This window comes from Dermacentor albipictus, chromosome 7, assembly GCF_038994185.2.
Source record: "Dermacentor albipictus isolate Rhodes 1998 colony chromosome 7, USDA_Dalb.pri_finalv2, whole genome shotgun sequence".
Taxonomy (NCBI): domain Eukaryota; kingdom Metazoa; phylum Arthropoda; class Arachnida; order Ixodida; family Ixodidae; genus Dermacentor; species Dermacentor albipictus.
The window spans coordinates 18,935,689-18,960,265 of record NC_091827.1 but is presented as its reverse complement, the minus strand read 5'-3'; the positions used below and the strand labels follow the sequence as shown (position 1 = coordinate 18,960,265).

The following is a 24,577-nucleotide window of genomic DNA, read 5'->3' as shown; positions in this document are numbered from 1 at the left end:
GGATGACTGCGGCTCCTACAAAGACCCACTTACTACTTTTCACGAGATCACCTCACATTATAGGGACGGCAGGAGATTTTTTCCTCCCCCCCCATCAGAAGCTCAACCGAGCTCAGGCAGTCACATTAAGAATGATTCAAACTAAATCTTATCCCACACCTTTTGTGCTTAACAAAATTGACCGCGACTTTCCCGCGGAATGTAAAAGTTGTGGACACACTCCGTGTCTATTTGATCATATGTTCTGGCTGTGCCCCAACCAAAGGGCTTCGGATCTCAACAGTGAGGAGGACTGGAGTCGGCGCATATCCAGCGATGTCCTCCAAGATCAACTCCTGGCCGTCCGCAGAGCTCACGACATCGGGAAAGCCTTTGGCCTACCGGTGCCTACGTGGGCGGAGCCACCAACATAGCCCGGGGGCTTGTGCCCTCGGACCCTAGTTTCTCTGGACTAAAATAAAGTTCTTGCCATGCCATGCCTATCACCATAATGTTGAACTTAAGTTCACGTTTGTGCATCCCTCTTTCTATGCCATCATCATCCCTCATCACACCTTTATGTTCACGTTCCCACTCCCTCTGTGCAAAGTAGCAGGCTAGAGCGCGTTAGTTCAGGCCGACCTCTCTGCCTTCCTTCAAGTAAATTCTCTCTCGCTTTGTCAAAAAGGCCACTTTAGATCCCACCTGTAACACCATAGTGTGTGACTCTCGCTCAGCCGTTACTAACTTCAGCAAAGGCCGTATTTCTCCCCAAGCTCTTCGCATCCTCTGCCAGGCACCACACTCTAAAGACAGCATAATCTCCCTAACATGGATCCCTGCCCATGCGGGCCCTGTCCAACCACGCCTCCACAATCTCAACGAGGACACCCACTCCATTGCGCGAGGCCTAGTCAACCGCGCCGGAGTCACTGGAGATGAGTTGGACACCAGGGACAGTCTGACAACTTATAACGATCTCGTTAAGGCTTTTTACCTCAGTCGCCGAATCTTCCCCCCCCCCCCCCCCGCCTCATCCAAAGTTCAGCCGGGCGCAGGCTACCACCCTGCGTCTACTACGAACAAACACGTACCCTTCACCCGCCCGCCTCCACCTTATATTTCCGGACGTCTACACTACCCCCAACTGCCGGTGCTGTGGAATTCACCCGGCTACGCTTCCGCATATGCTATGGGAGTGCCCAGCACAGTACACCCAGACTAACACCACGACTCTCTCGTCGAGGTTGCATGAGGCTCTGCGGAGCTCCGCCCTCGACGACCAAACCTGGGCGACCCAGCAAGCCCGCGAGGCGGCGGCGAGGCAAGCCCTCGGCGTCCCTTCGTGGGAGGCGTAGGCCCGGCCATCATAAAGTGCTGGTTCTACAATAAAAGTTAATTCCTCCTCCTCCTCCTTGTCAAAAAGGAGCGTGTGCGTAGTTTCACTGCACTATTCGTAGTTGCAATGACTGATATATCTTTTATTTTTAAGACAGAGAGCAGCACCAAACAGAGGTCGTGACAATACACTTTAACGTCTATCATAATTCTACTATACCGATGTGCGCATGGCTGTAATGACCGTGTAGGTTACCACGCACACAATAACATTAGTTGACCTTTCTGTAGGTCTATATGTCTCGTCTCCTCGGAAGTCGACTATTCGGAAGAACAATGGAAAACAAGGTGCGGCTCATCTGAAATGTCAAAAGCCACCGCCAATCGCCCACATGCCTACAAAATATCTATAGCGATTCTACAACGTCACTACGACAAAGTGCGGGCCTTTTTTCTCGAAAACACCGATCCTACACAGAAACAATTTTGCATCAAAGAAAGACTTCGACACTTCCTTTGACGAGATAGTTGTCAAATGTCGTCCTATGCGCCTTGTCGCCTCGAAAAGGCTTATTTATTTCTCGTTATCGGCTCCTGCACTCGCATTTTGTTATTCTTAGCAATCCTTATTGCTGTTGCTAATGAAACAGTTTCGTCCTGACATCAGAAATAAGTTTCAATAAGGTCTAGATTAGGCATGGTCGAATGGAGGTATTGCCGAATCGAATCGTATACGAATATTCCAGAAAAATCACCTTTGACTATCCTATGGAATATGTAAAGTTCACGATATCAAAAAAAAAAAAATGAATGGAAATGTTCCCGGAAGTTTAGTTGCCATCAAAAGGCTCATTTACAATATTTGAAATATCTAGTGCCTTCAACAACTGCATGTTAGCTCAACTGAGAAGCTTGTAAATGATATACAAAATGTACATTCGCATATGTTGCACAATAATAAAAAGAAAGGAAGAATACCTCATAAAATGCTTGTAGTAGACTGCTGTGCTCGCTGAAGAAGCTAATGGCAGCAGTGCAATACCCTGCATTGTTTCGAAAGAAATCGAAAATGGTGAAATTGACCAATAAATTGCCTTGTCTAAATGAAGACGTCGAATGGTAAAGGCTGCCTAAGGAGAGACAGACGTATGCAACGGCTGGCAACTATGGTGTACGTGTGACCTCTCCATGTGTTTATTCAGAAAGTAGGTCGTCTGCGCAACTGCCGCAGAAGTGCGTTACCGCAAATATCACTGTTCGGGTCAGAGCGCGCGAAACCGAAACTATACTCGCGGCAGACAACTTCCCGTGGCTATGAAGGGAAAGCTGCGGAGGCAAAGCGGGCACAAGTGAGAGCGCTTCCGAAAAAGAGTCCCACGTTTTAGAACACGTTAGTTTAGGTTGGGGAAGACAGAACATAAACGCCTTATTAGCAACAGGTAAATGAGGCAGATTACGCCACTGAGCTGTAAACGTTCACTTATTTTGAGGCTTTCCTCTTCCACGTCTGGGGCTACGCGAAACCGCCGCACTAGGAAGCTGCGTCGATTCTGCGTCTGTTCCGAGATTTCCAAAAGCACTGTCAAACGCTACCGGACTACTTGGCGCAGTAACACACGTGCAGCAGCCACGTCGCCCGTAGCTTTCTTTCCCTTCGTAGCCACAGAAAGTTGTCCGCCAGTATTGGGAACTGCAGCGGTGGCCAGGAGGCGCTACGACAGTTTTCACGCGTAACTAAAGTATACTGACACCGTCCGGTATAGGAAGGTGCGAAGATGACACGACATATTTAACGATAACAGACGCGCGCCTGTATCAACGTTTGCATAGCTCAGTGCGCCCAGCCAAGTTCTGTCCATGGCCATGCGCGATGCGTTGAGCACATGCGCTGCTACGTCCTATAGCATGTCGTTTCCCTGTCACGTAAGGAGCCGTGAAAAGTGTCTCGAGACGATCGGTGAATCTGCTGACACGAAATCACTGCATGTGCTATGCTGGAAACTGTGTCCACCGCTCGCTATAGGCTGTGTGTTACGGCGCTGCCGATGGCACGCGAAGCTTCGGCGCTGGTTGCCCATAGGAAGCTGCAGCGAGCGCAAGGCCACGCCCCTCGAGGTGACGTTCTGCTTACGTCACCCAGCAGCGGGCAGACATCGCGCTGCGACAGCGAGGGGCAATGGACACGCGCAGCGCGCTTGCCGGCACATTCGCAGTGACACGTATTACCGAGTTAGCCGGGTTGGCGTCAAAGACGTTCATTGAAGATTGGCACACGCCTACTGTTTGAAGTGGCTTTTACGGCTAAGGTCTTTGCAGACGTCAGACTTTTTTAATGTTCAACGCGAAAGACAGGCTTCAGCAGTAAGGCAAGGATGACAGCACCGGCTCACGACAGATAAGTTTTTTTTTAAAATTTCCTACGCTCCCTATATCTGCTGACGGAATATGTGTTCTTCTGGGGAAAAAAAAAAGAATCCGCAGGGCTGTCGTTTGTGTCCTCTCGACCTTTCTAGAGACCTGTTCCTGTCACACTTTACACCAACAAGTACAAATTATACCAACTAACTTTATAAACAGTCAGTTCTTCGTAGACGTGCAACAGCACGAGTCGGACGGCTATACGTTAATGCATTCGATCATCTCCTCCTTTTTTTTGAAAATTTTTATTACTTCGGTTCTTTCGTCATTCTTTTTCTTTGTTGTTGTCACGCGGCAGCGAACACCTAAATACAAGGTGTCCCAGCTAACATTAGTCAACCTACTCATTAAAAGATTCAAGTATAAACACCATGCAAGCGATCTTGCACGCGACAGCGACAAGCGACGCGATGGAGATGGCTGTCGCGTTCGCTCGTCGCCTACAAGTTGTACTCCATGCGAGCGACGACTTCGAGCGACGTCTTCCCAGTGTTGCGGGTATGAGGGCAGCAATACAGGTGCCGAAACTAGCGTGACGCGTGCTTTATTAACTTAAGTTGATGTGTTTTACTGTAAAAAGCAGCATAAGATATTTCTGAAAGTCTTGCAGTAGGTTCTTATCCTTGCACGTATAAAAATTCAATCGTTTGCTCGTTCCGTGCGACAATCGCAAGTTCTTGAGTTATGTACATCTAATTCTGGCTTCGCGCTATTGGCTAGTCGCTCGCAGCACTTCCTGTCGACGAGCGACGTATTCTAGATTTGCAGAACCGAGCGATCGCGCGACAAGACCGAGCGACCTGTTCACGCGACGGCCCGATCCGTCGCTCGTCGCTGTCGCGCACAAAATCGCGCTCATGGGGTTTAGCCTTTAAAGGAGTACTGACACAAAAAAAATCCATGTGGTTTTTTCTGCTTTAATAAGTAGTTAATGACCCAGTAATCACGACATGAGACCTCATTTACTTCAGAGCGCGACAGGTAATTATCGGCAGTCTTTTTTGTAGCGACCAGTCCAAGTTTCGATTTCAGAGAGCAACGAAACGGTCCACCGGGAGTGTAAACAAAGTGGTCACGTGTTCGCAAAAAGCCATGACGTAGGCTCTGCCGCGCAGCCAGCGTGCGGCGCGCCGGCACGCGAGCTTCGTGTTGCTAGTCGTCTGCTACGCCTGCACGTGGTTTGCCATGTCCTCGCCATCATCGTCGTCGTCGTCCTCGTTTTCGTCGTCCAGCGGCGACGATTTCCTGCATGTGGGAATCGCCGCCGTATTAGACGTGGCCAATCACTTTCAATTTGACCCTCTGGAGAGCAGCGACTCGGATATTGCGGCCGGCGACGGCGAGCACGTGTAAAGAGCACGTGTAAAGCCGCATGGCAGCCAACGAAAATTCGTGACGTAGCCACATGACGTAGCGTTTTCTTGGCTATTTACAGACCCGGGTGATGTCAATGTCGCGAGGTGCTCTGTTTTACGGTTGGCTGCGCGCACGTACGTTAAAATTGATTTTAAATATGTTCTAAGCGATATTCGCCGCTGATATTTTACACACGATGTGTGTGTGACCCACTAAATCGATCTCAGAAGTTATCTCGACTTCAAATTTTTGTGTCAGTACTCCTTTAAGGCTTGATTTCAAGGCCTACGGTATTCGGTTGTCAAACCTCTGACGACTGTAACACCGCAAGTGTTATAATTGTGTCTTGCACCGTGGCATTTATAATCTTTTCTTTTTTTCGTTCAAGAGCTTGGCTAACGTTAGCTGGGACACACGGTTTTACAGACAGCGCCGAGTCAAATGGCGAAAAGTAACCTCACAAACACACATTGCCGCCGGGACATGAATTCTATAGTCGCGGTTACGCTAGTCTTTCTATAATTGGTGCTCGAAGCATGATGGCCATGACGTACTTCTGGTTCCAGCACGTTTCCGGACCGTGCAGTTATGCAAAAACGTAGCCATCTAGATTAGTCTATAGGGGCGTTTACACGCATGCGACAAAAGCGTATCGTATCAACTCTCGAGCGTATCGCATCTCATGTAAACGAGGGAAAGCGCTGGGAATACGCTGAGAAATACGCTGGGAAAGCGTGTCGCATCCAATGCGCCAAACAAGGGATAGCTTGAGATGGGAAATGCGCATTTCAGCGGTGCATGCTGACTACAGTGTAACCAGCCGTGGTTGCTTAGTGGCTATGGTGTTGGGCTGCTAAGCACGAGGTCGCGGGATCGAATCCCGGCCACGGCGGCCGCATTTTGATGGGGGCGAAATGCGAAAACACCCGTGGTATACTTAGATTTAGGTGCGCGTTGAAGAACCCCAGGTGGTCCAAGTTTCCGGAGTCCCCACTATACGGCGTGCCTCATAATCATATCGTTGTTTTGGCACGTAAAACCCCGTAATTGAATTGACTACAGTGCTCTAGAACGATTCTAGAAGCGTATATTATCAAGAATTATAGGAAAGCATTCGCTGCGGGATGACAACCGGTCAACCAAGCGGCGAAGGCCGCTGTCACACTGCAGGACATCAAGACAAAAATGGCGGATTACGAAGCAGCGTGGAGGAAGGAAAAAGGAAACTATGCTTCCGCGTTTGCAGACTGTGGCTATAGTCAGGGGCGTAGCCAGGGGGGGGGGGGGGCTTATGGGGCTTCAGCCCCCCCCGAAATTTTTTCGTGCTGTCCATGCAATGGCGACCAAAGCGACCCCCGGCGTCGGAAATCACTCTGGATTTTGTCTAGAATTTTGTCTAGAATGTCTTGACGCTCGAAAAGACATTTAACCGTGAAGATTGCAAACTCGGGCTGGATTTCGTGGCAACGCCCATACACCGGGAGTCACATAACGCCAAGCAGTCCCATCCGAGCACAATGTTTCGAGGGCGCTTTGATGGTGAGCGGGCTCGCCGCGGCATCTCACTGAGGCCACGGAATCTATGGAGCGCATGGATATCAATTGCGAAACTTTGTGGGTGTAAATCTCATAAGCTCTTGATGTGAAAGGTGCATTGACATTTCCAAAGTTGTGCTTTAGATTTTCAATTGCGGAACTTTGCGGGTTTAGTGTTGTTATAAACAATTGACGCCAAAGGTCTATTGACTTTTCTAAAGTCTTACATCGGAACATACAACAAGACAAGCCAAATTAACACACTAGCAGACGAGTTGACAAAGCAGGCAGCGAGGTTCAATGAGACGAAGCGTTGGGGTGGTTCATTTGTGCCGTCATGTCACATAAAAAAATATCAACATTTTTTAAAACCTATGCCAGGACATCCATGTCAAGACACTAAAGCCAGCCAAAGTAACTACGTTCTTATTTATTTTTTTCTACGTTGTCTTTTATTCGCGAGGACACATTGAGCCTCTTCATTTTTTTTTTTTTTGTTCTCGCTACCCTACCCGCGGGCTGCCAGAGCCAGCCAGAGCGCAAACGTTTTTCTCGTATGGCTCGACCACCGTGCGGTGCACTTCGGTGCGCGTTCGGTTTGCTCTGGCAGAGTGGATTTTCACTGGACAGGGTTTTGGACGCTTTCTGGCTAGCAGACGAGAAAAAAAAAAACAATGGTCGCTCGCCGCCATCACTGTGGGGACTCGAAGGATTGCACCGCATTCCTTGAGCGGAACCTTTCCGGAAAGTCTTGTTACGCCGCTGTAGGATACTGAGCAGTATGCGTATGGTTCTCAGTGGACCAAGCGTCTCATGTTTTCTTCGGTATTCCTTCCGTAGCCCCATTAGGTGCCCGAAGTAGGCATTAGATTCTGGCCAACATACTTTCCTATGCGTTTTTTTTTCATTTTGGTGCCTCCGCCTCACATAAAAAAAATACATAGTTGCGGCGTAGCGAATTGTCGCATGGTGAAAGTTCGATTTTGATACTCTTTTGCGGAAAGTAATGGGCGACGGGATGCTTCAGTTGCCGGATACGTTTATTATATTATTGCGAAAGCAGTTATATGGACACTCCAGGCGCATTCCTGCCATCGCCCTCATGTTTCGTATAAAGTACAAGGGTGATAACATCGTGACCACGCGCTGCATGCCGTATGTGCGAGTGAAAGCGTAGGAGGGGAGGTGGAATGGGTGAGCCGACGATGGTGGCTCAGTCTTGTGTGCGCAAAGGAGAAAAGCGGGGAGCAAGCGCGCCGCCTTCCGTCGCGTGCAATACATCCGGGGGAGTGGATGGAATGGGGGCGGAATATAGGATTCTGTGAATCTATGATTGTGCAACATGTTTATTTGCCTTGTTTGACGCATTATATACAGTTACTTCTTACATACATAGACTCATTGGAGACTTATACGTACACTTAAATATCTTGTTGCGAGGCTTTGTATATACATGCAGTGAACTTTGTTTCCAGTGACACTTTTTTGTCCTTTATCAAGCCGTATTTTCGCATTTGCATATCCCATTGTATCTTTGCATTTCTAATGTACGAGGGCGAGTGAAATGAAAGTGAGCCTATCCTAACCGCGCAATAATGGTTCGGTTCATTATCTGCGAGGCATGCGCGCAGGAGAACGGCATGTCTCATTTACAAAAGTGGCACGCAGGTGTGAAGATAAATGTTCTTTAATGCTCTCATACACTGGGTTGAATATGGTTGCGTCACATAATGGACACTTCAAAAGTTGAACAGCTCGGTGTCGCGAAGTTTTTCACAGCTGAAGGTGTTTCCAAAACAGAAATTAATCACCATATGACTGCCGTGTACGTTGAACACTGCATTTCATTGACCACTGTGAAGCGTTGGAGCAAACGGTTCAAAGGACGTTGCAAAGACATTGCAAGACCGGGCCAAAACCATCGTGCAATCACCCCTCACACAATTTCAAAGGTTCGTGAGCAGCTGAAACAAGAACGGAGGATAAGTATCGATGAATTGGCAGGCCGTCTGAACATCAGTCACGGTACGGTTCACGCCATAATTCATGAGCTTCTCGGTTATCGGCTCTTTGGTGCGCAATGGATCCCCAAGATTTTTATCCATCGCGAGAAGACGGAGAAGTTTCGCGCTGCCTTGACTCATCTGATCGGGTATCACAATGAGCATGACGACTTGTTTGCAACTGTGATCGGGGACGAACCTTGGTGCCACTACTACGAGCCTGAAACACGACAACAAAGCTGAAACATTCGAATTTACCACGCCCAAAGAACGTAAAGGCCATCGTTTCCGCTGGAAAGGTGTTGATGACTTTTTTTTTCGACCGACAGGGTCCATTACTGATAGAATTTGCGAAATCTTGAGAGGCTATCAATTGTTTCCGATATTGTGAAACGCCAGAACGGCAGCGTGTCGCAATCAAGAACGAACAACGTGGAAAATTGACGAATGTGGTCATCTTGTTCCACGACAATGTCTGTCCCCACGTCGCTTATGTGGTTAATACAAAACTGGAAAAGTTCAAGTGGGAAACGCTGCAACATCCGCCATGCAGCTCAGACCTGTCACCTTGCGACTTCTACATTTTGGGGAAATCGAAAAAACAGCTCAAGGGAACCAGATACAGACTTTTTGAAGCAGCAACCCAGGGAGTTTTATAAGACGGGAATCACGCAACTCGTTAGTCAATAGGACAAATGTCTAAATTCTCATGAAGACTACTTTTAAATAAAGTACCCCATTGTTGGCTCATTCATTTGACTTGCCCTTATATATCTAGCAGAACTCCTGCTTTTTATACGTGCTCTCTGTCGCGACTATAACTTCGGTGCAATTACTCACGATACACGACAAGGGACCGCTACTCCTGCGTAATACATTGGAACAAACGACAGCGTCATTGAGATATTTCACTGGCCATTGCATATATACAAGAATGTAAGCACGGTTCTTGAATGACAAAGTTTCATTAACATATTTGTCATCAACTTGTTCAGTTCATTGCCTTTTAATTTTTCATATCAACGGCATGCACTGCTTTCCTGGTTTCGAACTGATATATTTCTAAAGTTCGTGTGATATTTTCTTTACTTAATAAGTAGACAAAAAACATGGAAGCATTGACGTCGGTTATGTTGGACACAATTTTTGGCACATACGAGTATAATATTTTATGAAAAAATACATGTTTTACTTGTATTTGCAGTGCGTAGCTTTCAAGAATTCGTTTGCAGCATATTTGGCAATGACAATGCAGTTATTATTCATGTATTTGATCCCTCGATAAATTGTTTAAGAGGAAGCTTTAGCTCGGGCCCAATCCGACGCGGCCTATTCAAATACTTGTATAACGCAGAAACACTTTTCTGAGATAATCCTGCTAATTGCTTTTATTGAAATTGGTTGCATTTGAGAGAGAAAGTTAAATCCTAGTGTCTGTTGGAAACAGAACTTCAATTTAGGGCCTGAATTTTGTTTAAAATATTTTGGAAAATTCGAAAGTTTGAAAAAATAGAAGCACAACGTTTACAAACTAATAGCTATGCATGAAGAACAGATATTGTGGTTCTGTAAACTGCATTTATTATAACAGTCAAAGCGGACAAGTTTGCTGTGTCAATTTGTATCTTACGTGAATTGGTTACGTTGTGTACAAGGGTTCTGCAAAAGCCGTATTTCCACAATACAAAATTTTTTTGAGATTCATGTGTAACATATCTATTTTGTCCGCTGTAGATGTACTATGAGATGCAATTCACAAAATTGTGATATCATTTTTCATTGTTGAGTCACGGAGTTTTAAACTTGATAGTTTCGTTTCCTGAAAATTTTCAATTTTGGCCAAATTTTAATAAATAATTGACGACCTAAATGAAAAATTCGAAGCCAGTAGTCACTAGAATTAAACTTTTCCTTTTAAATGCAACAAACCTCCTCAAATTTAATGAAGTGCTTGCAAGGAAAAACGAATTCCCCTTCTACATGTACTTAATAGGAGCACCCGAGCTAAAGCTGCCTCTTAAGGAGGAGGCTGAGCTGCAACGTGCAGCTACATATGTATGTATATATATATATATATATATATATATATATATATATATATATATATATATATATATATATATATATATATTGGGCTAGTGGCGTAGCCCCCCCCCGAACAAAATTTCTGGCTACGCCACTGGCTATAGTCGTTACCTAAAACTAACGATCACTTAATCAGTGACTGTCACACATTCCCTAGTGTCCGTGACAGCCAATGACCGGTAAAGGTTCGATGGCAATCGCATAATTAGAACGTTTTCAGAAACACTGCTCCCTAGCGAGAGCTTACTCTGCAAGAATAAAGTTCAAGGAGGCGTAATGCTGGAGCAAGAAGAGTTGCCGAGCGTGGCATGCAGTGAGTGGAAATCAGAAAAAAAACATGTTGGAACTACTAACAATCATGCATCCCGAACAGCAGACCGCAAACTGAATATAGTTAACTTTAGGGGGCTCTAATTTAAAAGTAGTATGCTGAAGTACCAGTTTCAAGCAAAAGTGCTCATAAGCATGTTTAAATATCACCTCTTGAGAGGTGTGCTGTGAAAGGTTGTTTTAAATCGTCGATGGATGCAGAGTATATTCCGTTGACCCGCATATAAATTCATTTCGAGGCATTTTAAAGGCCGAGACCTTTTGGTGGAGTCACCACACCAGCTGCACTGAGCCGTATTTCATACAACAAAGGCATCACACACACACAAAAAAAAAACAGTCGACTGATACATCACACTTTTTTCTCTTTCAGTTGTACCTTTTTCTTTTCTTCTACGCGAAAAATGTCTGCTGCCTAACACAAACACGTCAGTTATAAAATGGACAACCAAGAAACTGCACAGGTTCTTCAGTCATCGTTCCTCGGCCGGTGAAAGAGTCTATGGATGTAGTTCGATATCTGCCTTCATTGCTCCTGCTCATGGGTAAGTTTCCACAGTGAAGCTATTTACCTCTAGCCTCCTATGCATCCCCTGCATGCGTTACCAGGGGGGGTGTACCCTGGCCGGCTCATACGTCCGTATCACGGCGCGTGAATAGGAATACGTGGGCCGATCCTTGAAATAGTGAAATGCAGGGCAGACCGGTGGCGGAGGTGAAGCAGGCTCCAAGCACTCTGCCAACTTCGAAAAATAAGTTTAATATCTTGGGTCCAAATGAACCACATAAATGCGGCGTTGTAAGAGAAACAACATATATCCGCGTACATACATACATACATACATACATACATACATACATACATACATACATACATACATACATACATACATACATACATACATACATACATACATACATACATACATACATACATACATACATACATACATACATACATACATACATACATACATACATACATACATACATACATACATACATACATACATACATACATACATACATCGGCAGCGCCGAGAATTTAAAGTTGTTGTCTATGTGATGAACAAACTTTGTGTGAGAGTATACTTTTCTTTAGGATGAAAATAAACACAATCATATGGATCGCAGTTAATTACATTGCCATCTGAGTACCCAGTTCACCAAAAGCTTCGCTTCCCTTAGATTCTAAGTTTCCGCCATGTGCATTGGATCTTGATAATGTTTGAAATGAAGGCTTAGAAAGTAAGCTAGTGCATGATGAATGAAATGAAAGACGAGGCTATTCTCTGCCTCAGACGAGCAGTTTCCTTAACTAAGGGCTCCACCCTACGAGGAAGTCACCCAATCTCATTGTAAATAAATGTTCTCTCTCTCTCTCTCTCCTGAAGCGTGCGTAGATCTGATACATTTTTTTTCTTCTGGTTTGCTTTTGCGCCACATACTAATACTATGGCCTGCATGTCCTCTGTTACGCGTTCTATAATGTAACGCTATTGGTGCTCATTTAGGGATTTGCTGCGTCTCTTCGAACAACGACTATTCCGGCTCTTCTGAGGAATGGGAAACAAGACAAGCCCCTTCAATGTGCCAAAAGCCACCCAGGAGTGTCCGAACGTCAACAGCTCGTCTGAAGTGGTTCTACAACGTGACTGCCGCACAATGCGAGAAATTCTACACGGATATGCAAGACGCTGGAAGAAACAGTTTTGAAACTATAGAAGCCTGTAACAAAGAGTGCAGAGGTAAGAACACCACACACAAACACACAAGAAGAGATAAGTTGTCGAATGTATACGGTGCAACAAGCTGCAGCCTCTATAACGACAACGTTCTCTTACTAAAGCGAAACCCATTTGCTAACTGCTCGAACGAAGCAGCTTCGCTGGAGGTTAGGTTGTGCGTCTCCAAGGTCGCACAAGTGTGCCGTCATTTATTGTTTCTGTCTTTCTATTGCTCGTGCATGGCAGCAATTTCTTTAATGTTGATAAAATTTTTCATCCCTGCAAGACGACCTGTCGCCATACCTTTGATTTCGAATGCGGAACGCGTTCACATTTTCTCTGTGACGTCAACAGATGAACACTACGGAATGTGCGGTGGTCCGAAGAACGATAGCCTCTGCAAGGAGCGGCCAGAGCTGCGCTTTTGGTTTGACCCGGACAGCAGGAAGTGCCAGTATTACATGTACGGCGGTTGCGATGAGAACAGCAACACATTTCGCACGAAGTTGGACTGCCTTACTGAATGTGCAGGTAAGACGTCCGGCAGCCGCTATCCCGAAAGTGGCCACGTTATGTCCCCTAGTAATGACGCAGTAAAGCAGTAAAGCAAAGTCAGAGCTGGTGGGCTAGTTGGTACTGCACAACTTGAGGTGATGCGCGAAAAAAAAGAAACGAGGACAAGGAAAAGAGAGCACTGTGTCTTCGTTTCATTCTCTCGTCCTCGTGTTTTTTTGCGCTTCGCTTCAAGTTATGTAATAAATCAGCACACAATAATTGAGTCAATATAGCCGGCACTTATGCAGAGAGAGATAGTTTAATTTTGGAAGTGTGGAGAGTTCATCATGAAGGACGTGTTTCTGGCACTTCAGTTTCTCTGTAGCATGTGACCCGTTAATATAAACGCTTGCCCCAAACTTCCTTGCGCTGGTACTTTCATCCCCTACACTTTCAATCATTCAGCTATATTTTGTGCTAAATACTTAGAAGCACAGCCTTGTTTCTACCAAACTAGGGAGTGAACGACGAGAAGCAAGGTGTATAACCGCGAAGCATAATGAACAATCTATTTCAACTCTGAGAACAACAACAACAAAAAAAAAAGAACTGTCAGCTCTCTAGAAGCTTTCCTCTTCGCATTGTCCGAGGCCTTCACTCGCTTCGGGGATACATCCATCTTGGAACTGAGGTACTGGCCGTCGATTTCGCCCCACACCTTCAGAAGCAATAAAACCTTTATTTGGTTAGTTGGTTCACAGCTGAAAACCTTGACGAGCAACGCAACTAAACACGGACAAAGATGACACAAGTACACAGGACACGCGCCCGTCCTCTGTACTTGTCTTCTTTGCCCATGTTTTGTCGAGTTGCTCGTTAAGGTTTTCACCTTCGGAAGGGCACACTGAAGGTTATTCAAATCCTCGTGAGGAGTAGCGCAGGCCTTGCTTTAAAGCAGCGACAACAAAGACAAATGAAACAGACTTAAGCCAAGACAAAAAAAAAAAAAAATGGACACGCCAACTAGCTCAAACCTGCGCGTTACTGACAGTCATAAAAAAACTGACAGAAAAGTGTTTTTCTTTATTAAAGCTCATAAATGAACGTTTTACTTGTTGTGTCTCGTGTACGAAGGAAAGAAAATTGTTCACTTCATTGCTTGCGAAGATATACAGACGTTTACGTACAACTTTTCGGAGCTGGCGAGTGCAAGATAACTGCGAAATTTTCGCGTTTTGAAAAGTGTCACTGCCTACGACAAGGGCCACTCAGGTTGCCTGCTTAACTAACCGACCCGCCGGGGTGGCACAGTGGGGGCTGGATACCCGGCCGGTGCTGCCGCATTCTTGTAGCGGCGGAAAGAAAAATAAGGCGCTCGTTTACGTAGATTAAGGTGCAAATTAAAGAACTCCAGGAGGGGTATTCTGTAAGACTCCACCTAGTGGACTGTCCATTTCTGCCGCTGCTGATTGGATGCAGCTGTACGAGCGAGGAGGAGATGAGCAGCCCTAGCCAATCAACAACGCAGCCTATAGTATTCGCTTTTACGGCCTCTACCAGTGTATGTGAAAACAATGTGATGTTCGGTTTTACTGGCTACTGTTACAGGCTGTTCGGAAATTGAACGTTTTCTGAGATCCCGTGGTTCCTCAACTTTCGTGGTTGACTGTATACGTGCAATGTATGCGCAGCTTTCTGTTCTCGTTGGCTCAAGGAAATGAAAGTTGTTTTGTTTGAATTTCGTAAGTAAAATCTAAATCGGCACGAGGCATTTCCAATTATTCATTTATATTTTGTGTTAAATACTTAGAAGCATACCCTCGTTTGCAACAAACTAGGGAGTACTCAACAAATTCAGATTTATTGACGATTCTTGGCTTCTCCAAAGTTTTTTTTTCCAGAGTTTCTCAGAGTTCCCATAGAGCTGGCTCCAATGTCCCAGAGGCCTCTGCCTCGGTGCAAACAGTGTCGTAGTGCGGTGGGAACAAGTCGAATGCACCACCAGTCATATTATAGTACATATGACTAGTAATAGCTGAGATCGCCCTACGCCCCTTTATTCTTCCGCGTCACAAATTCCGGTTTTCCATTTTCCAGAGTTCATTAACGACGCCTGCTCCCTTCCGATAGACGAAGGCGATTGCTTCTTAGAAGTGGTTCGCTTCGGCTTCAACACAGCATTTCAATCTTGTGAACAGTTCGTCTACACTGGTTGCGGAGGCAACCGAAACAACTTCAAGGATGCAAAAAGCTGCTGGATGACGTGCGCAAGTAATCGCCTCTTTTCTACAAATCTATTCAAACAATCTATTCTACAAACAATCTATTCTGCAAACCTATTCCGCCGAGATCGAATGATGTGCATCAGGACGGTTCCTATTCCGCGACAGACGCCTAAGAAGTTGCTCGCACTCGCTGTTTTCTGGTACAATGTCGTTTAGGTTACAGAAAACATACGAGAAACATGTCAAACGAGTGAGCTTGTGCGAGAACATAAAGATGGCACACTGCCATCCGTGTTTTCATTGATGCGTCTTTCCTTGTTTACCAAGCCTCTTCTCCTTGTAACAGTGATGGCTCTGATATTGTGTAATTGACTATAATACCGCTCAACTTAATTATACTCTACAGTGTGTTCCTTAAAGCGAAAAAAAAAAGCAATTGCAGCATCCGATATAATTTTTTTCTCCTCTTTCTCTTTGTCCTAAACAGTTAATCATCCAATATATTTATTGATAAAATTTTACTGCTAGTCATGAAGATTTGCTTGCTTCTGGTAAAGTAACGAGTAATCAGCAAATAGTCTTTGTCGGTTTCGCTTTGCTATTCATTGTATCAGATATGTACGTAACGATTGTCTAAACATAATTGAAATCAAGATAAGCAACAAGAAAATAAATAAGCACGCGTCACCGAACCTTTGCCCACCTTCCAATTTAAAGATGAGGAAATTTTCGTGAATATTGTTTCGGTATGTTTGGTGCTTAGCTAGCATGGGTATACTTAACTGGAAAAGGACTAAACACTACCTCTGTACATAAAAAAAAAGTTATGTCACCGTTAGCACTGTATGCGCAGAAACCGTCGAAGAAACATATGGTAGTGTGTTGTTGACGAAGCGGAATGATTTAACCTCATCTACAGATATCAAGACCTTAAATATTAAGCTTGTGCATCATTTATCTATCAAAGCAACGGTAGCGCTATTATTATATATATTCTTTTGTGTGTGGGTATTCTTGTAGAGCACTGCAATAGGCTACAGGTGCCGGAAAAAGCTTTAAACTTTCCTTCTTTCTTAAACCAGGAAACTCGAGGTGCCTAAAGTATACGCAAAAAAATACCCAGTGGTTCAGGCCCTTCACAAGCTACTTCTACGACGCCGACACCAATGAATGCACACTGACGAGAACTTTTTTCCGGAAGAAGAAGGGCCCGAAATACAACAGATTTCCAAACAAAGCCGAATGCGAACGAGTGTGCAAGCGTAAGTACTTTTCTCGTGGAGGGGTGGCACAACTATTCTGGCTGTCTTCTTCTCTTTAGTTCTCAATGTGTTTTGAAAAAGAACGGTGTGTGTGTGTCGTTGATTCCAGAACACCTTGCGCCCATGCTCAAAACTTCTCACGGGTGTTGTGAGAATGTTCACTGTCGGCATCAAGCCGGAACACGGACGGCAGAGCGCGTGGCGATGAATCGCAACCGGACGTACTCAATGCGTGACGTCATCCAGTCATGTGACCATTAACACTCGCGCACATCCGGGTTGAACCACCCTGCGCGATGGTGCTCCCCATAAAAATTGAATTATGGGGGTTTTACGTGCCGAAACCACTTTCTGATTATGAAGCACGCCGTAGCGGAGGACTACGGAAATTTCGACCACCTGGTGTTCGTTAACGTGCACCTAAATCTAAGTACCCGGGTGTTTTCGCCGCCATCGTAATGCGGCCGCCGTGGCCGGGATTCGATCCCGCGGCCTCGTGCTGAGCAGCCCATCACCATAGCCACTGAGCAACCACGGAGAGTAGTGCTCCCCATATACTGCGATATTTTCGTTTCTGCTCTGCTTATCTTTTATTTGAAAGGGAGAAAAGAAAACAAAAATTGGAGGACGCTTAAGCTTCGATTGCGTTCAAAGACCCCTTACTGCTTTTCATGCTTCCCGGCAACTGCAGCCCACGTAACCGTAACGTTTACCGGGAAACACTGGCTGCGAACGCTACGCACGAAGGCGAGCTTTCTGGTAGAAACGCGGCCTCTTGGGTGGGTCGATCTCCAAATATTTCGTTCTGAGAAGAGCTAACATAAAGGACATGTGCTGTCAGTGGTGTTTTTTACATTACATTTGTTTGTGGGCTGCCGTTCTTAAAATTTCGAGGGATACCTTTGTACACATGAAAACAAAGCTTGAGCAACTTTGGTGGTAGAGAAGTGGTTGGCCATGCGTGGTTCGGAATCCGAATGCCCATTCACCCTGTGAACCTTTGAAAGCTGAACCATAGGCTGAACTCTGAGGCTGGCTTAGCAGGACTCTTTGAGGAACTCGGATGTTGTTTGGGATAATATCGGCCTTGGTGAGATTAGAACAAGTGGTGAAGCTTACAAATTGTCAGCTATAGAGGTCTCACTGATAAGCAATACGGTGTAGGAGCCCTAATCCATAAGGACATAGTGGGCAACATTGACGAATTCTACAGCATTAACGAGAGGGTAGCAGTATCGTCGTAATCAAACTTAATAAGAGGTATAAATTAAAGGTAGTACAAGCCTACGCTCCAACATCCAGTCTCGACGATGAGGAAGTAGATCAGTTTTATGAAGATGTTTAATTAGCGATGAGAAAAGTGCCAGATTGAGCCGCAATCGTCGGCTCCACTCGCGCGCTTTCACTCGCACATACATCATACGGTGCGCGGCGACGGAGTTGTCGCCCTTGGACTTTATACCGAACATCGCGGCGGCGGCAAGAATGCGCCTGGAGTGTCCGTGTAATTGCTATCGAAATAAAACAGGAATGCTACATAGAATGTGAACTTGCATTGTCCGCTGAATGAAATTCACCCGTCTCTTGGGAATGAGAAATAGACCTTTTGCATCCGCGATGTGGCAGCAGTGCGTTCATGACCCCAGGGAACTTCCGGTCAGCCGTTTTCGACAGTCCAAGCCAAGAAAAAAAGAAGTATTTTGTCGCATAGTGTACTCCAGGCACATATTCTTGGTGTTTTCAGATATAAGGAACGTGCGCTGAACATCAAGCTCATGTAGGGGCTTTTTTTTGTTGCACTTAACACTACAATTCACCTGTAAAACGTTCCAACTCTGCAGCAAAACTGGTGCCAGCTTGAGGGTCCTATAAGTTTATAGGCTTTTGTAACATATGCCACTACTGAGGCTTTCTCTATGGCTTAACCGAAAGTCTTCTGGGAACTCCGATTGTAAGCATGAAAAGGGTCTATAGCAAAATAAGCAAAAATAAATAAATAAATAAATAAACAAATAAATAAGCACCTTCTTCCTGAGGTCGAACGTGCAGATTCATTATCTGAAGCGACATCTAAAGACCTGAAGTCGAGTTATGTGAATTTGAACTCCGAGGGGACCGGAAGTTTATTCGAATAAAACGGAGTTCGAGCGAAGGAGAGCCCCCTCGAACAAGGCACCCAATCAATTGTGCGACACAGCGCGCAAACCCTAAACCGTCACTGCGCTCGTATCGAAGGAGTCTTATCTTTCCGCCAATCAGTGCTCGACGACATGCGCCCGGAAGAAGCTTATAGGTTCGGCATAAACGTGCGAGGGTGAGCATTGAAGTATGGTGACTTGACGCGCGTCGTTCTCCCGCGTGTCTGTACTGGTGTAGATGACGTGGGCGAGCGCGCGCGTTATAGGAGGGGTACGTAAATGAGCGCGTGGTATAACGTGTATCAAGCATGAGTCTCCTTTCCGACTCCATTTAAGCCGGACGGGAAAGGAGGGCGCGCGCTGATCCGCTTGCTCCGGCTCGGTCTCGGCTTCGGTCTCGGTTTCCGGCTCGGTCTTGGTCTCCGGCTCGGTCTCGGTCTCCGGCTCGGTCTCGGCAAAAACCCGTTGCGTGGTTCTTGGGAGTTCGAATTCGCGGGAGTGTTTCTCTATTCTAGTGCATGGGACTTTGCCGGGACCTATGGAGCAGTTCGAATTATCAGTCAATTCGGATAAAGAGATTTCGAATTATCCGGATTTCACTGCATTTCTTTTGTTCTTCATCTATGAGCCCGAAATATTGTCACGAAGTTAACACGCTAAACCTTTGCAAAACGGTGTTCTTTGATTAACGGTTGACACTAAGATAGCACGCGTACCACCACGCACTTTGTCGTTTTCGTTCAAGTGGGCGGCGGCCGCAGGTGCCAGCCTGTCTCGCTTCAGTATGCGTTCTCACGGCAGCCAGCTTTCTAGAGCATATTCACGTTAGCTGGTGTATGCGTGGAGAATATTAAAAATAACATTGCTACGCTTCAAATTGGCCAGGAGAATTGAAGTTCACGATCACAGTGCCGTAGTCTGGCTGACAGCCTGTGTCGTGTTTGCATACCTCTGCTTTGAACTTGCGTTGTTCTTATCGTGGGTGCAAATCGAGCACCGCCAATATCTCCAGGCACCTCTTTGATTTTTAAAAATCATTTAGTATATGGACGGCGATTATAAGCTTGCAACTTAATGACACGTCTAGAGAAGCCCCGGCGTAATATTGAATATAATATTCCCGATACTCCTGGCAAACACTGCGAGAACTCTAGTAAGGCCTTAAGAACTTCCACGCTGCACTAAGTACCGTATAGATTCGTGTAAGGGCCACACCTGTGTTAGGGCCGCACCCTCAACTTGGCAGCCCAAAATTTGGGGGAAAAAAAGAACATTCCAACGGCTAGCACACTCAGACTTCTGCAAACCCGTTCGTATCCAGCTCCTCGGTCCCTTAACAGAATAGATCCTGGCCACTCACAGTCGTGCTCCAAATCTGGTCATGACTCATGCTCTTTTGAACACATTCTCTGGCTGTGCCCAGCCCTTAAAGCCTCGCCACCCATCACGAAATAATAATGGCAGGAATCTCTCAAGAGCAGCAATCTCCACATTGAATTCCAGGCTGTCCAGAGGGCCCACGACAATGTGGCGGGACTTCATCTCCCGGTCCCATCGTGGGTGGAGCCACCGACTTGATCTTTGGGAGCCTTCGACTTCGGCTCCCCAAGATCTCAGTCCCTCAGGACTGAAATAGAGTTCTTGTCATGTCATGTCATTCCGACGGATAAGCAATCACGTTACGTCCCTCTATGCTGCGCTCGGGCATCGGCGAATTTTCGCGATCTGCGTGCTTCCGCATGCCGCTACTAGATGGCGAGAGCAGCGAGTTGCAATGATGCAATGGTGCATCCGGGTATCCGGGGTCTGCACAAGTCAAGGCTGTGCCGGCACCATTTTGACCATCGAGTTCAATCCCGTGTAAAGGTCACGCCTCGTCAAAGTTGTAGGGAAAAGAAGTGCGGCCCCCACACGAGTCTAACGGCAATCACGCATCGAACGCAATATATTTAATACCGCACACTACAACTCCTGTTAAATTTGTTTTCCAGGAAAACACACGCCTATAAAACGATATCGGTATATGAAGTGAAAACAAGAATGGATATGTCCTTCACGAAAGCTGTACAGTCGCAACACTGCCACCTTGTAGACGTTTTGTGGATCTATATCTCCTGCTGGTACTTCTATGTGACCGAAACGGAAAGGAACATTACTTACTTCACAGTCACTTCTGAGAAATAAAAACCATCATATCAGTGTATACATTCGAATCAATCTGCTAGCCTAAGTCATTTTTTTACGATTCCTGGAACTCTGCACATCGTTTTCAACGCCAACAAAATATCTGCTATAGATTTGTCTGTTTTATCGTCTAAGCTAATTTGCTTTACAGGATTGCTCACGTCGTTATTTTGCATCTCGTCATGTTCAGATGATCTGGGGAATACGCTTATACCAAACGTCACACAAGACATGGTGCCGTCACATATTCCTCCCTTTAAAACAGGCAGTAAAATTACGAAAATTAGCGTCTACTACGCCTCACAGAGAGCCTGACCTCCACATGCTTCTACATCCTTTTGGTTTTCTTATAGTAGCTGAAGATATAGTACTCACGGACAGGAATGTTACTTTATGTAACACGACGAATAATGCTTGACATAACTGTTTATTAGGACACTGCTACGTACCAGTCTTGGATTTGATTCCCAACATGTCCCGCTAACCCCCCTGACGTAGTAGGAAATTGAAGAATACGAGAGGTATCGAGTTCCTTCATGACTATCAACCAGCGACGCACAAGCGGTGCATATGTCATAGAGTTTCCTAAATTTAATTACTAGAGGGAACTCTGGCGCTGCGATCGTCGAGCCACCATGTCACAGTAACCCCGTGAATGATGGGATGTGGTATGGATTTGTCTGATCTTCGTGCTTGCGGATTCAGACGTTCTTGCGGCTTTGTTTATTGCGCTTTATATGCCTTCGTTGTCGTAAATTGCAGAGCAAGCTCCACTTTTCGAAGTGCAGAAAACGCTGCGAACACGCACAGACGCTACTGAATTGCAACGCAATGTCTTGCAACGGTTCAGCTCGTTGAGGTGGCCAAATCGAAACGCGCCAAGCGTCTCAAGGCAGGGATAAATTCGCTCGCCCGCGATAAATTCATAAGGGCGTTTTGTGTCGCTGACGAGACGAAGAGGTCTCGTTAACATCGTTCTCGCTCTCTGCGGCTGTTCACTATACTGGAATAAACCACCAACTAGCCCAAGTCAGACTGCCAGCCATTCACATAAGCGCTATGCTATAAATAGTTTTCATGTGACAACACGGACGCATCTCTCGCTACGCTAGTGCCTAAAGATGGCGGCCACGATGACGTCAATGCATTGTATTATCGCGCGCACACTTCTTTGCTTATTGACGGTGGCTGTTTTTCACCGGTTTATCACTGTTATCGCTTTGTCGTTCGTCATAAGATGGGCCCGTCGTGCTGTCACGTTTCTTGATTGCACTGGTTCTCGACGTGCTAGTACTTAAAGATGGCGGCCGCGATGACGTCTGTACAAATTGTCTATAGTTGTCACTGCTATCGTCAGAGTCGTCGTTATTCATGACGGAGCCAATAGTATTCATTCTGTCCGGCGCAATGCAGCAGATTGGAAGTTGGAGCGAGCGCCGTTAACAGCGCTAAATACAGAAGTGACAGTTTTGCGCTTTGGCATTTGCTAAATGGTAAGATATGTACTACACGTGTGCAACAAACCCCAGATGTTTAGCATGTAGTAGACTCGCTATGGTGAATGCACAAAATGTGCGCACCCGATTAAAGGCGTTGCCCCTAACTACAGAGAGGAATCCTGGCGCGAGTATCTGTATATACAGTAGCCTCAAGTATGGCGGTTCAGAACATGGGAGGAATGATGACGGTTAATGGATTTGTCTAAGCTTCGTCCGTTTTGGCTTCAAACTGCTATATGGACTTCGCAAATTGATAATTTCCAACAAAATGTTGCGTCGTAAATGCAACAATCCGCAGGTGTGCGAGAACCTATTGCCTTAGTGCGCTTAGAAAGATATTTCTTGAAAATGTGGAAATATAAATCGCGACAGATAAACTCACAAGAACGGCTGAAGCCAAGCACGAAGTTTAGTCAAGTTCGTTACTACTGTTTGATCCGCACCGATGGCACCGGCTGTTGGAATCTCAGCGCTGCCACCAGCTGTTGGAACCTCAGTGCTGACACCCGTTGTTGCAACCGGACCGTTGGCGCCCGTTGTTGCAAATGGGTCGCAAGCCCCAAGGGTAGCGTTAGCCTGGCGGCCTGGGGCACACTGGAAGCATCCGAAGGTCCCGGCAAAGCATGAGTCGAATGCTAACAGAACAACTTGTTTATTCTAGCATCGCAAAGAGCGGGCGGTCAGGTCGACCGAAGTAGAGAGACGGGAGAGCACGCTACTCAACAGAAGAAATCGGAGCCTCTCTCCTGGCGTCCGGGGGCAGCTGCTCTTATACTCTTGGCGTCGCGGGCAAGAAGGAAGGTCACGGGACGACACCACGTGACAGCGGCGACGGACGGACTGAGAGACATGTAGAGACAAGGAGGTGACGCATCAGCCGGGCCGGCGCCGGTCAGACCTCCTCGCTTCACACTGGGGGAGCTCCTCTCCCCGGCTGCCGCGCTTTCACAAGCGTGGGCACACACACACACGCACACACACAAAGACACGTGGCACTGAACACGCCGGGACGCGCTCGGCGGGGATGCGTCGCGGCCGCTCCGAACGGGCCAAAATGTCCGCCGCTTTGAACGAAGCTCCGGCGTACGTTGCATCCGCGCTGGCTTTACCGCGCGTCGTAGGTGAAACGTAACACTACCAATAATTTCCATGGCAGTTAGACGATCGCGGCGCCCGAGTTACCTCTAGTAATTCTTGTTTAGGCAACTTTGTGATCACAACACTTGTGGCGGTAAAAAATTTCGTGGCGCCGTCTTTATCGAAAGCGCGCTGCATGCCTCTGCAGTTGGTCTTACGACGATCCGCATCGAGAGGATACGTCACCGTTCGCAATAAGAGTCTGCGAAGCAGCTGCTCACAAGAACAACTGCCTTCAGCTTTTCTGTCGGTGAAAAACGCGTTGGTGGCACCATTACGCATTCGTGATCTTTCGTTTCTTCTGTCCCATGTATGCTTCTCGTTAGAGTCGTAACCAGCACTTCCTCTCGACGAAAACTCACGGCTCACATGACGATGGATTAGCAGGAGGAGCATCGAGCTCCGAGTGAGGCACAAGGGAAAGACAGGGAGGTTAAGCAGAACACATCACTTGTCAGTGAAAGAGTCGGGCGGTTAGAGAACGATCACAGCGAGCAATTGGTATGCTTGAGCGACTCGAACGCGGTGACGTCAGCAGTCCCTGATAATGTCACCTATGCTCGCGGCACCGCACATTCATTGGGTTCATTGAACTGACGATGTAAATCTTGGTGACCTTCGCCGCTGCAGCTTCTCGACAACGTTCGATCGTCATACGTCGAGACAGACGTAGAATAAGTCACATTGATTCTTAAGCGACGTCACAAGGCGTTACTGTTTTACGTAAGTCGCGTGTACCGCTCTTTAAAAGCGGTTTTGCTTATTTAAGCAACCTACATAAACATCTCATCATTTACAAGTAGATAAGCTGAAACACTTGGAGGAATTCTTTTTGTATTCTTGCTCTTTCCGTACCGAAACCCCT

At 46.3% G+C, this 24,577-nt stretch overlaps 1 protein-coding gene and 1 pseudogene across 1 annotated transcript; one reads left to right on the top strand and one right to left on the bottom strand.

Moving 5' to 3' along the window:
• Positions 1-3,347: 3,347 nt before the first annotated feature.
• LOC135896636 (carboxypeptidase inhibitor SmCI-like) lies at positions 3,348-21,031 on the top strand. The gene is made up of 7 exons (XM_065425114.2): positions 3,348-3,432; positions 11,419-11,590; positions 12,560-12,793; positions 13,127-13,303; positions 15,365-15,538; positions 16,575-16,754; positions 20,884-21,031. Exons 2-7 carry the CDS (start codon positions 11,548-11,550, stop codon positions 20,922-20,924), a joined length of 849 nt encoding a protein of 282 aa, XP_065281186.1. The 5' UTR covers positions 3,348-3,432; positions 11,419-11,547; the 3' UTR covers positions 20,925-21,031.
• On the bottom strand, positions 11,707-11,849 carry LOC135896643 (U2 spliceosomal RNA; annotated as a pseudogene).
• Positions 21,032-24,577: the final 3,546 nt, after the last annotated feature.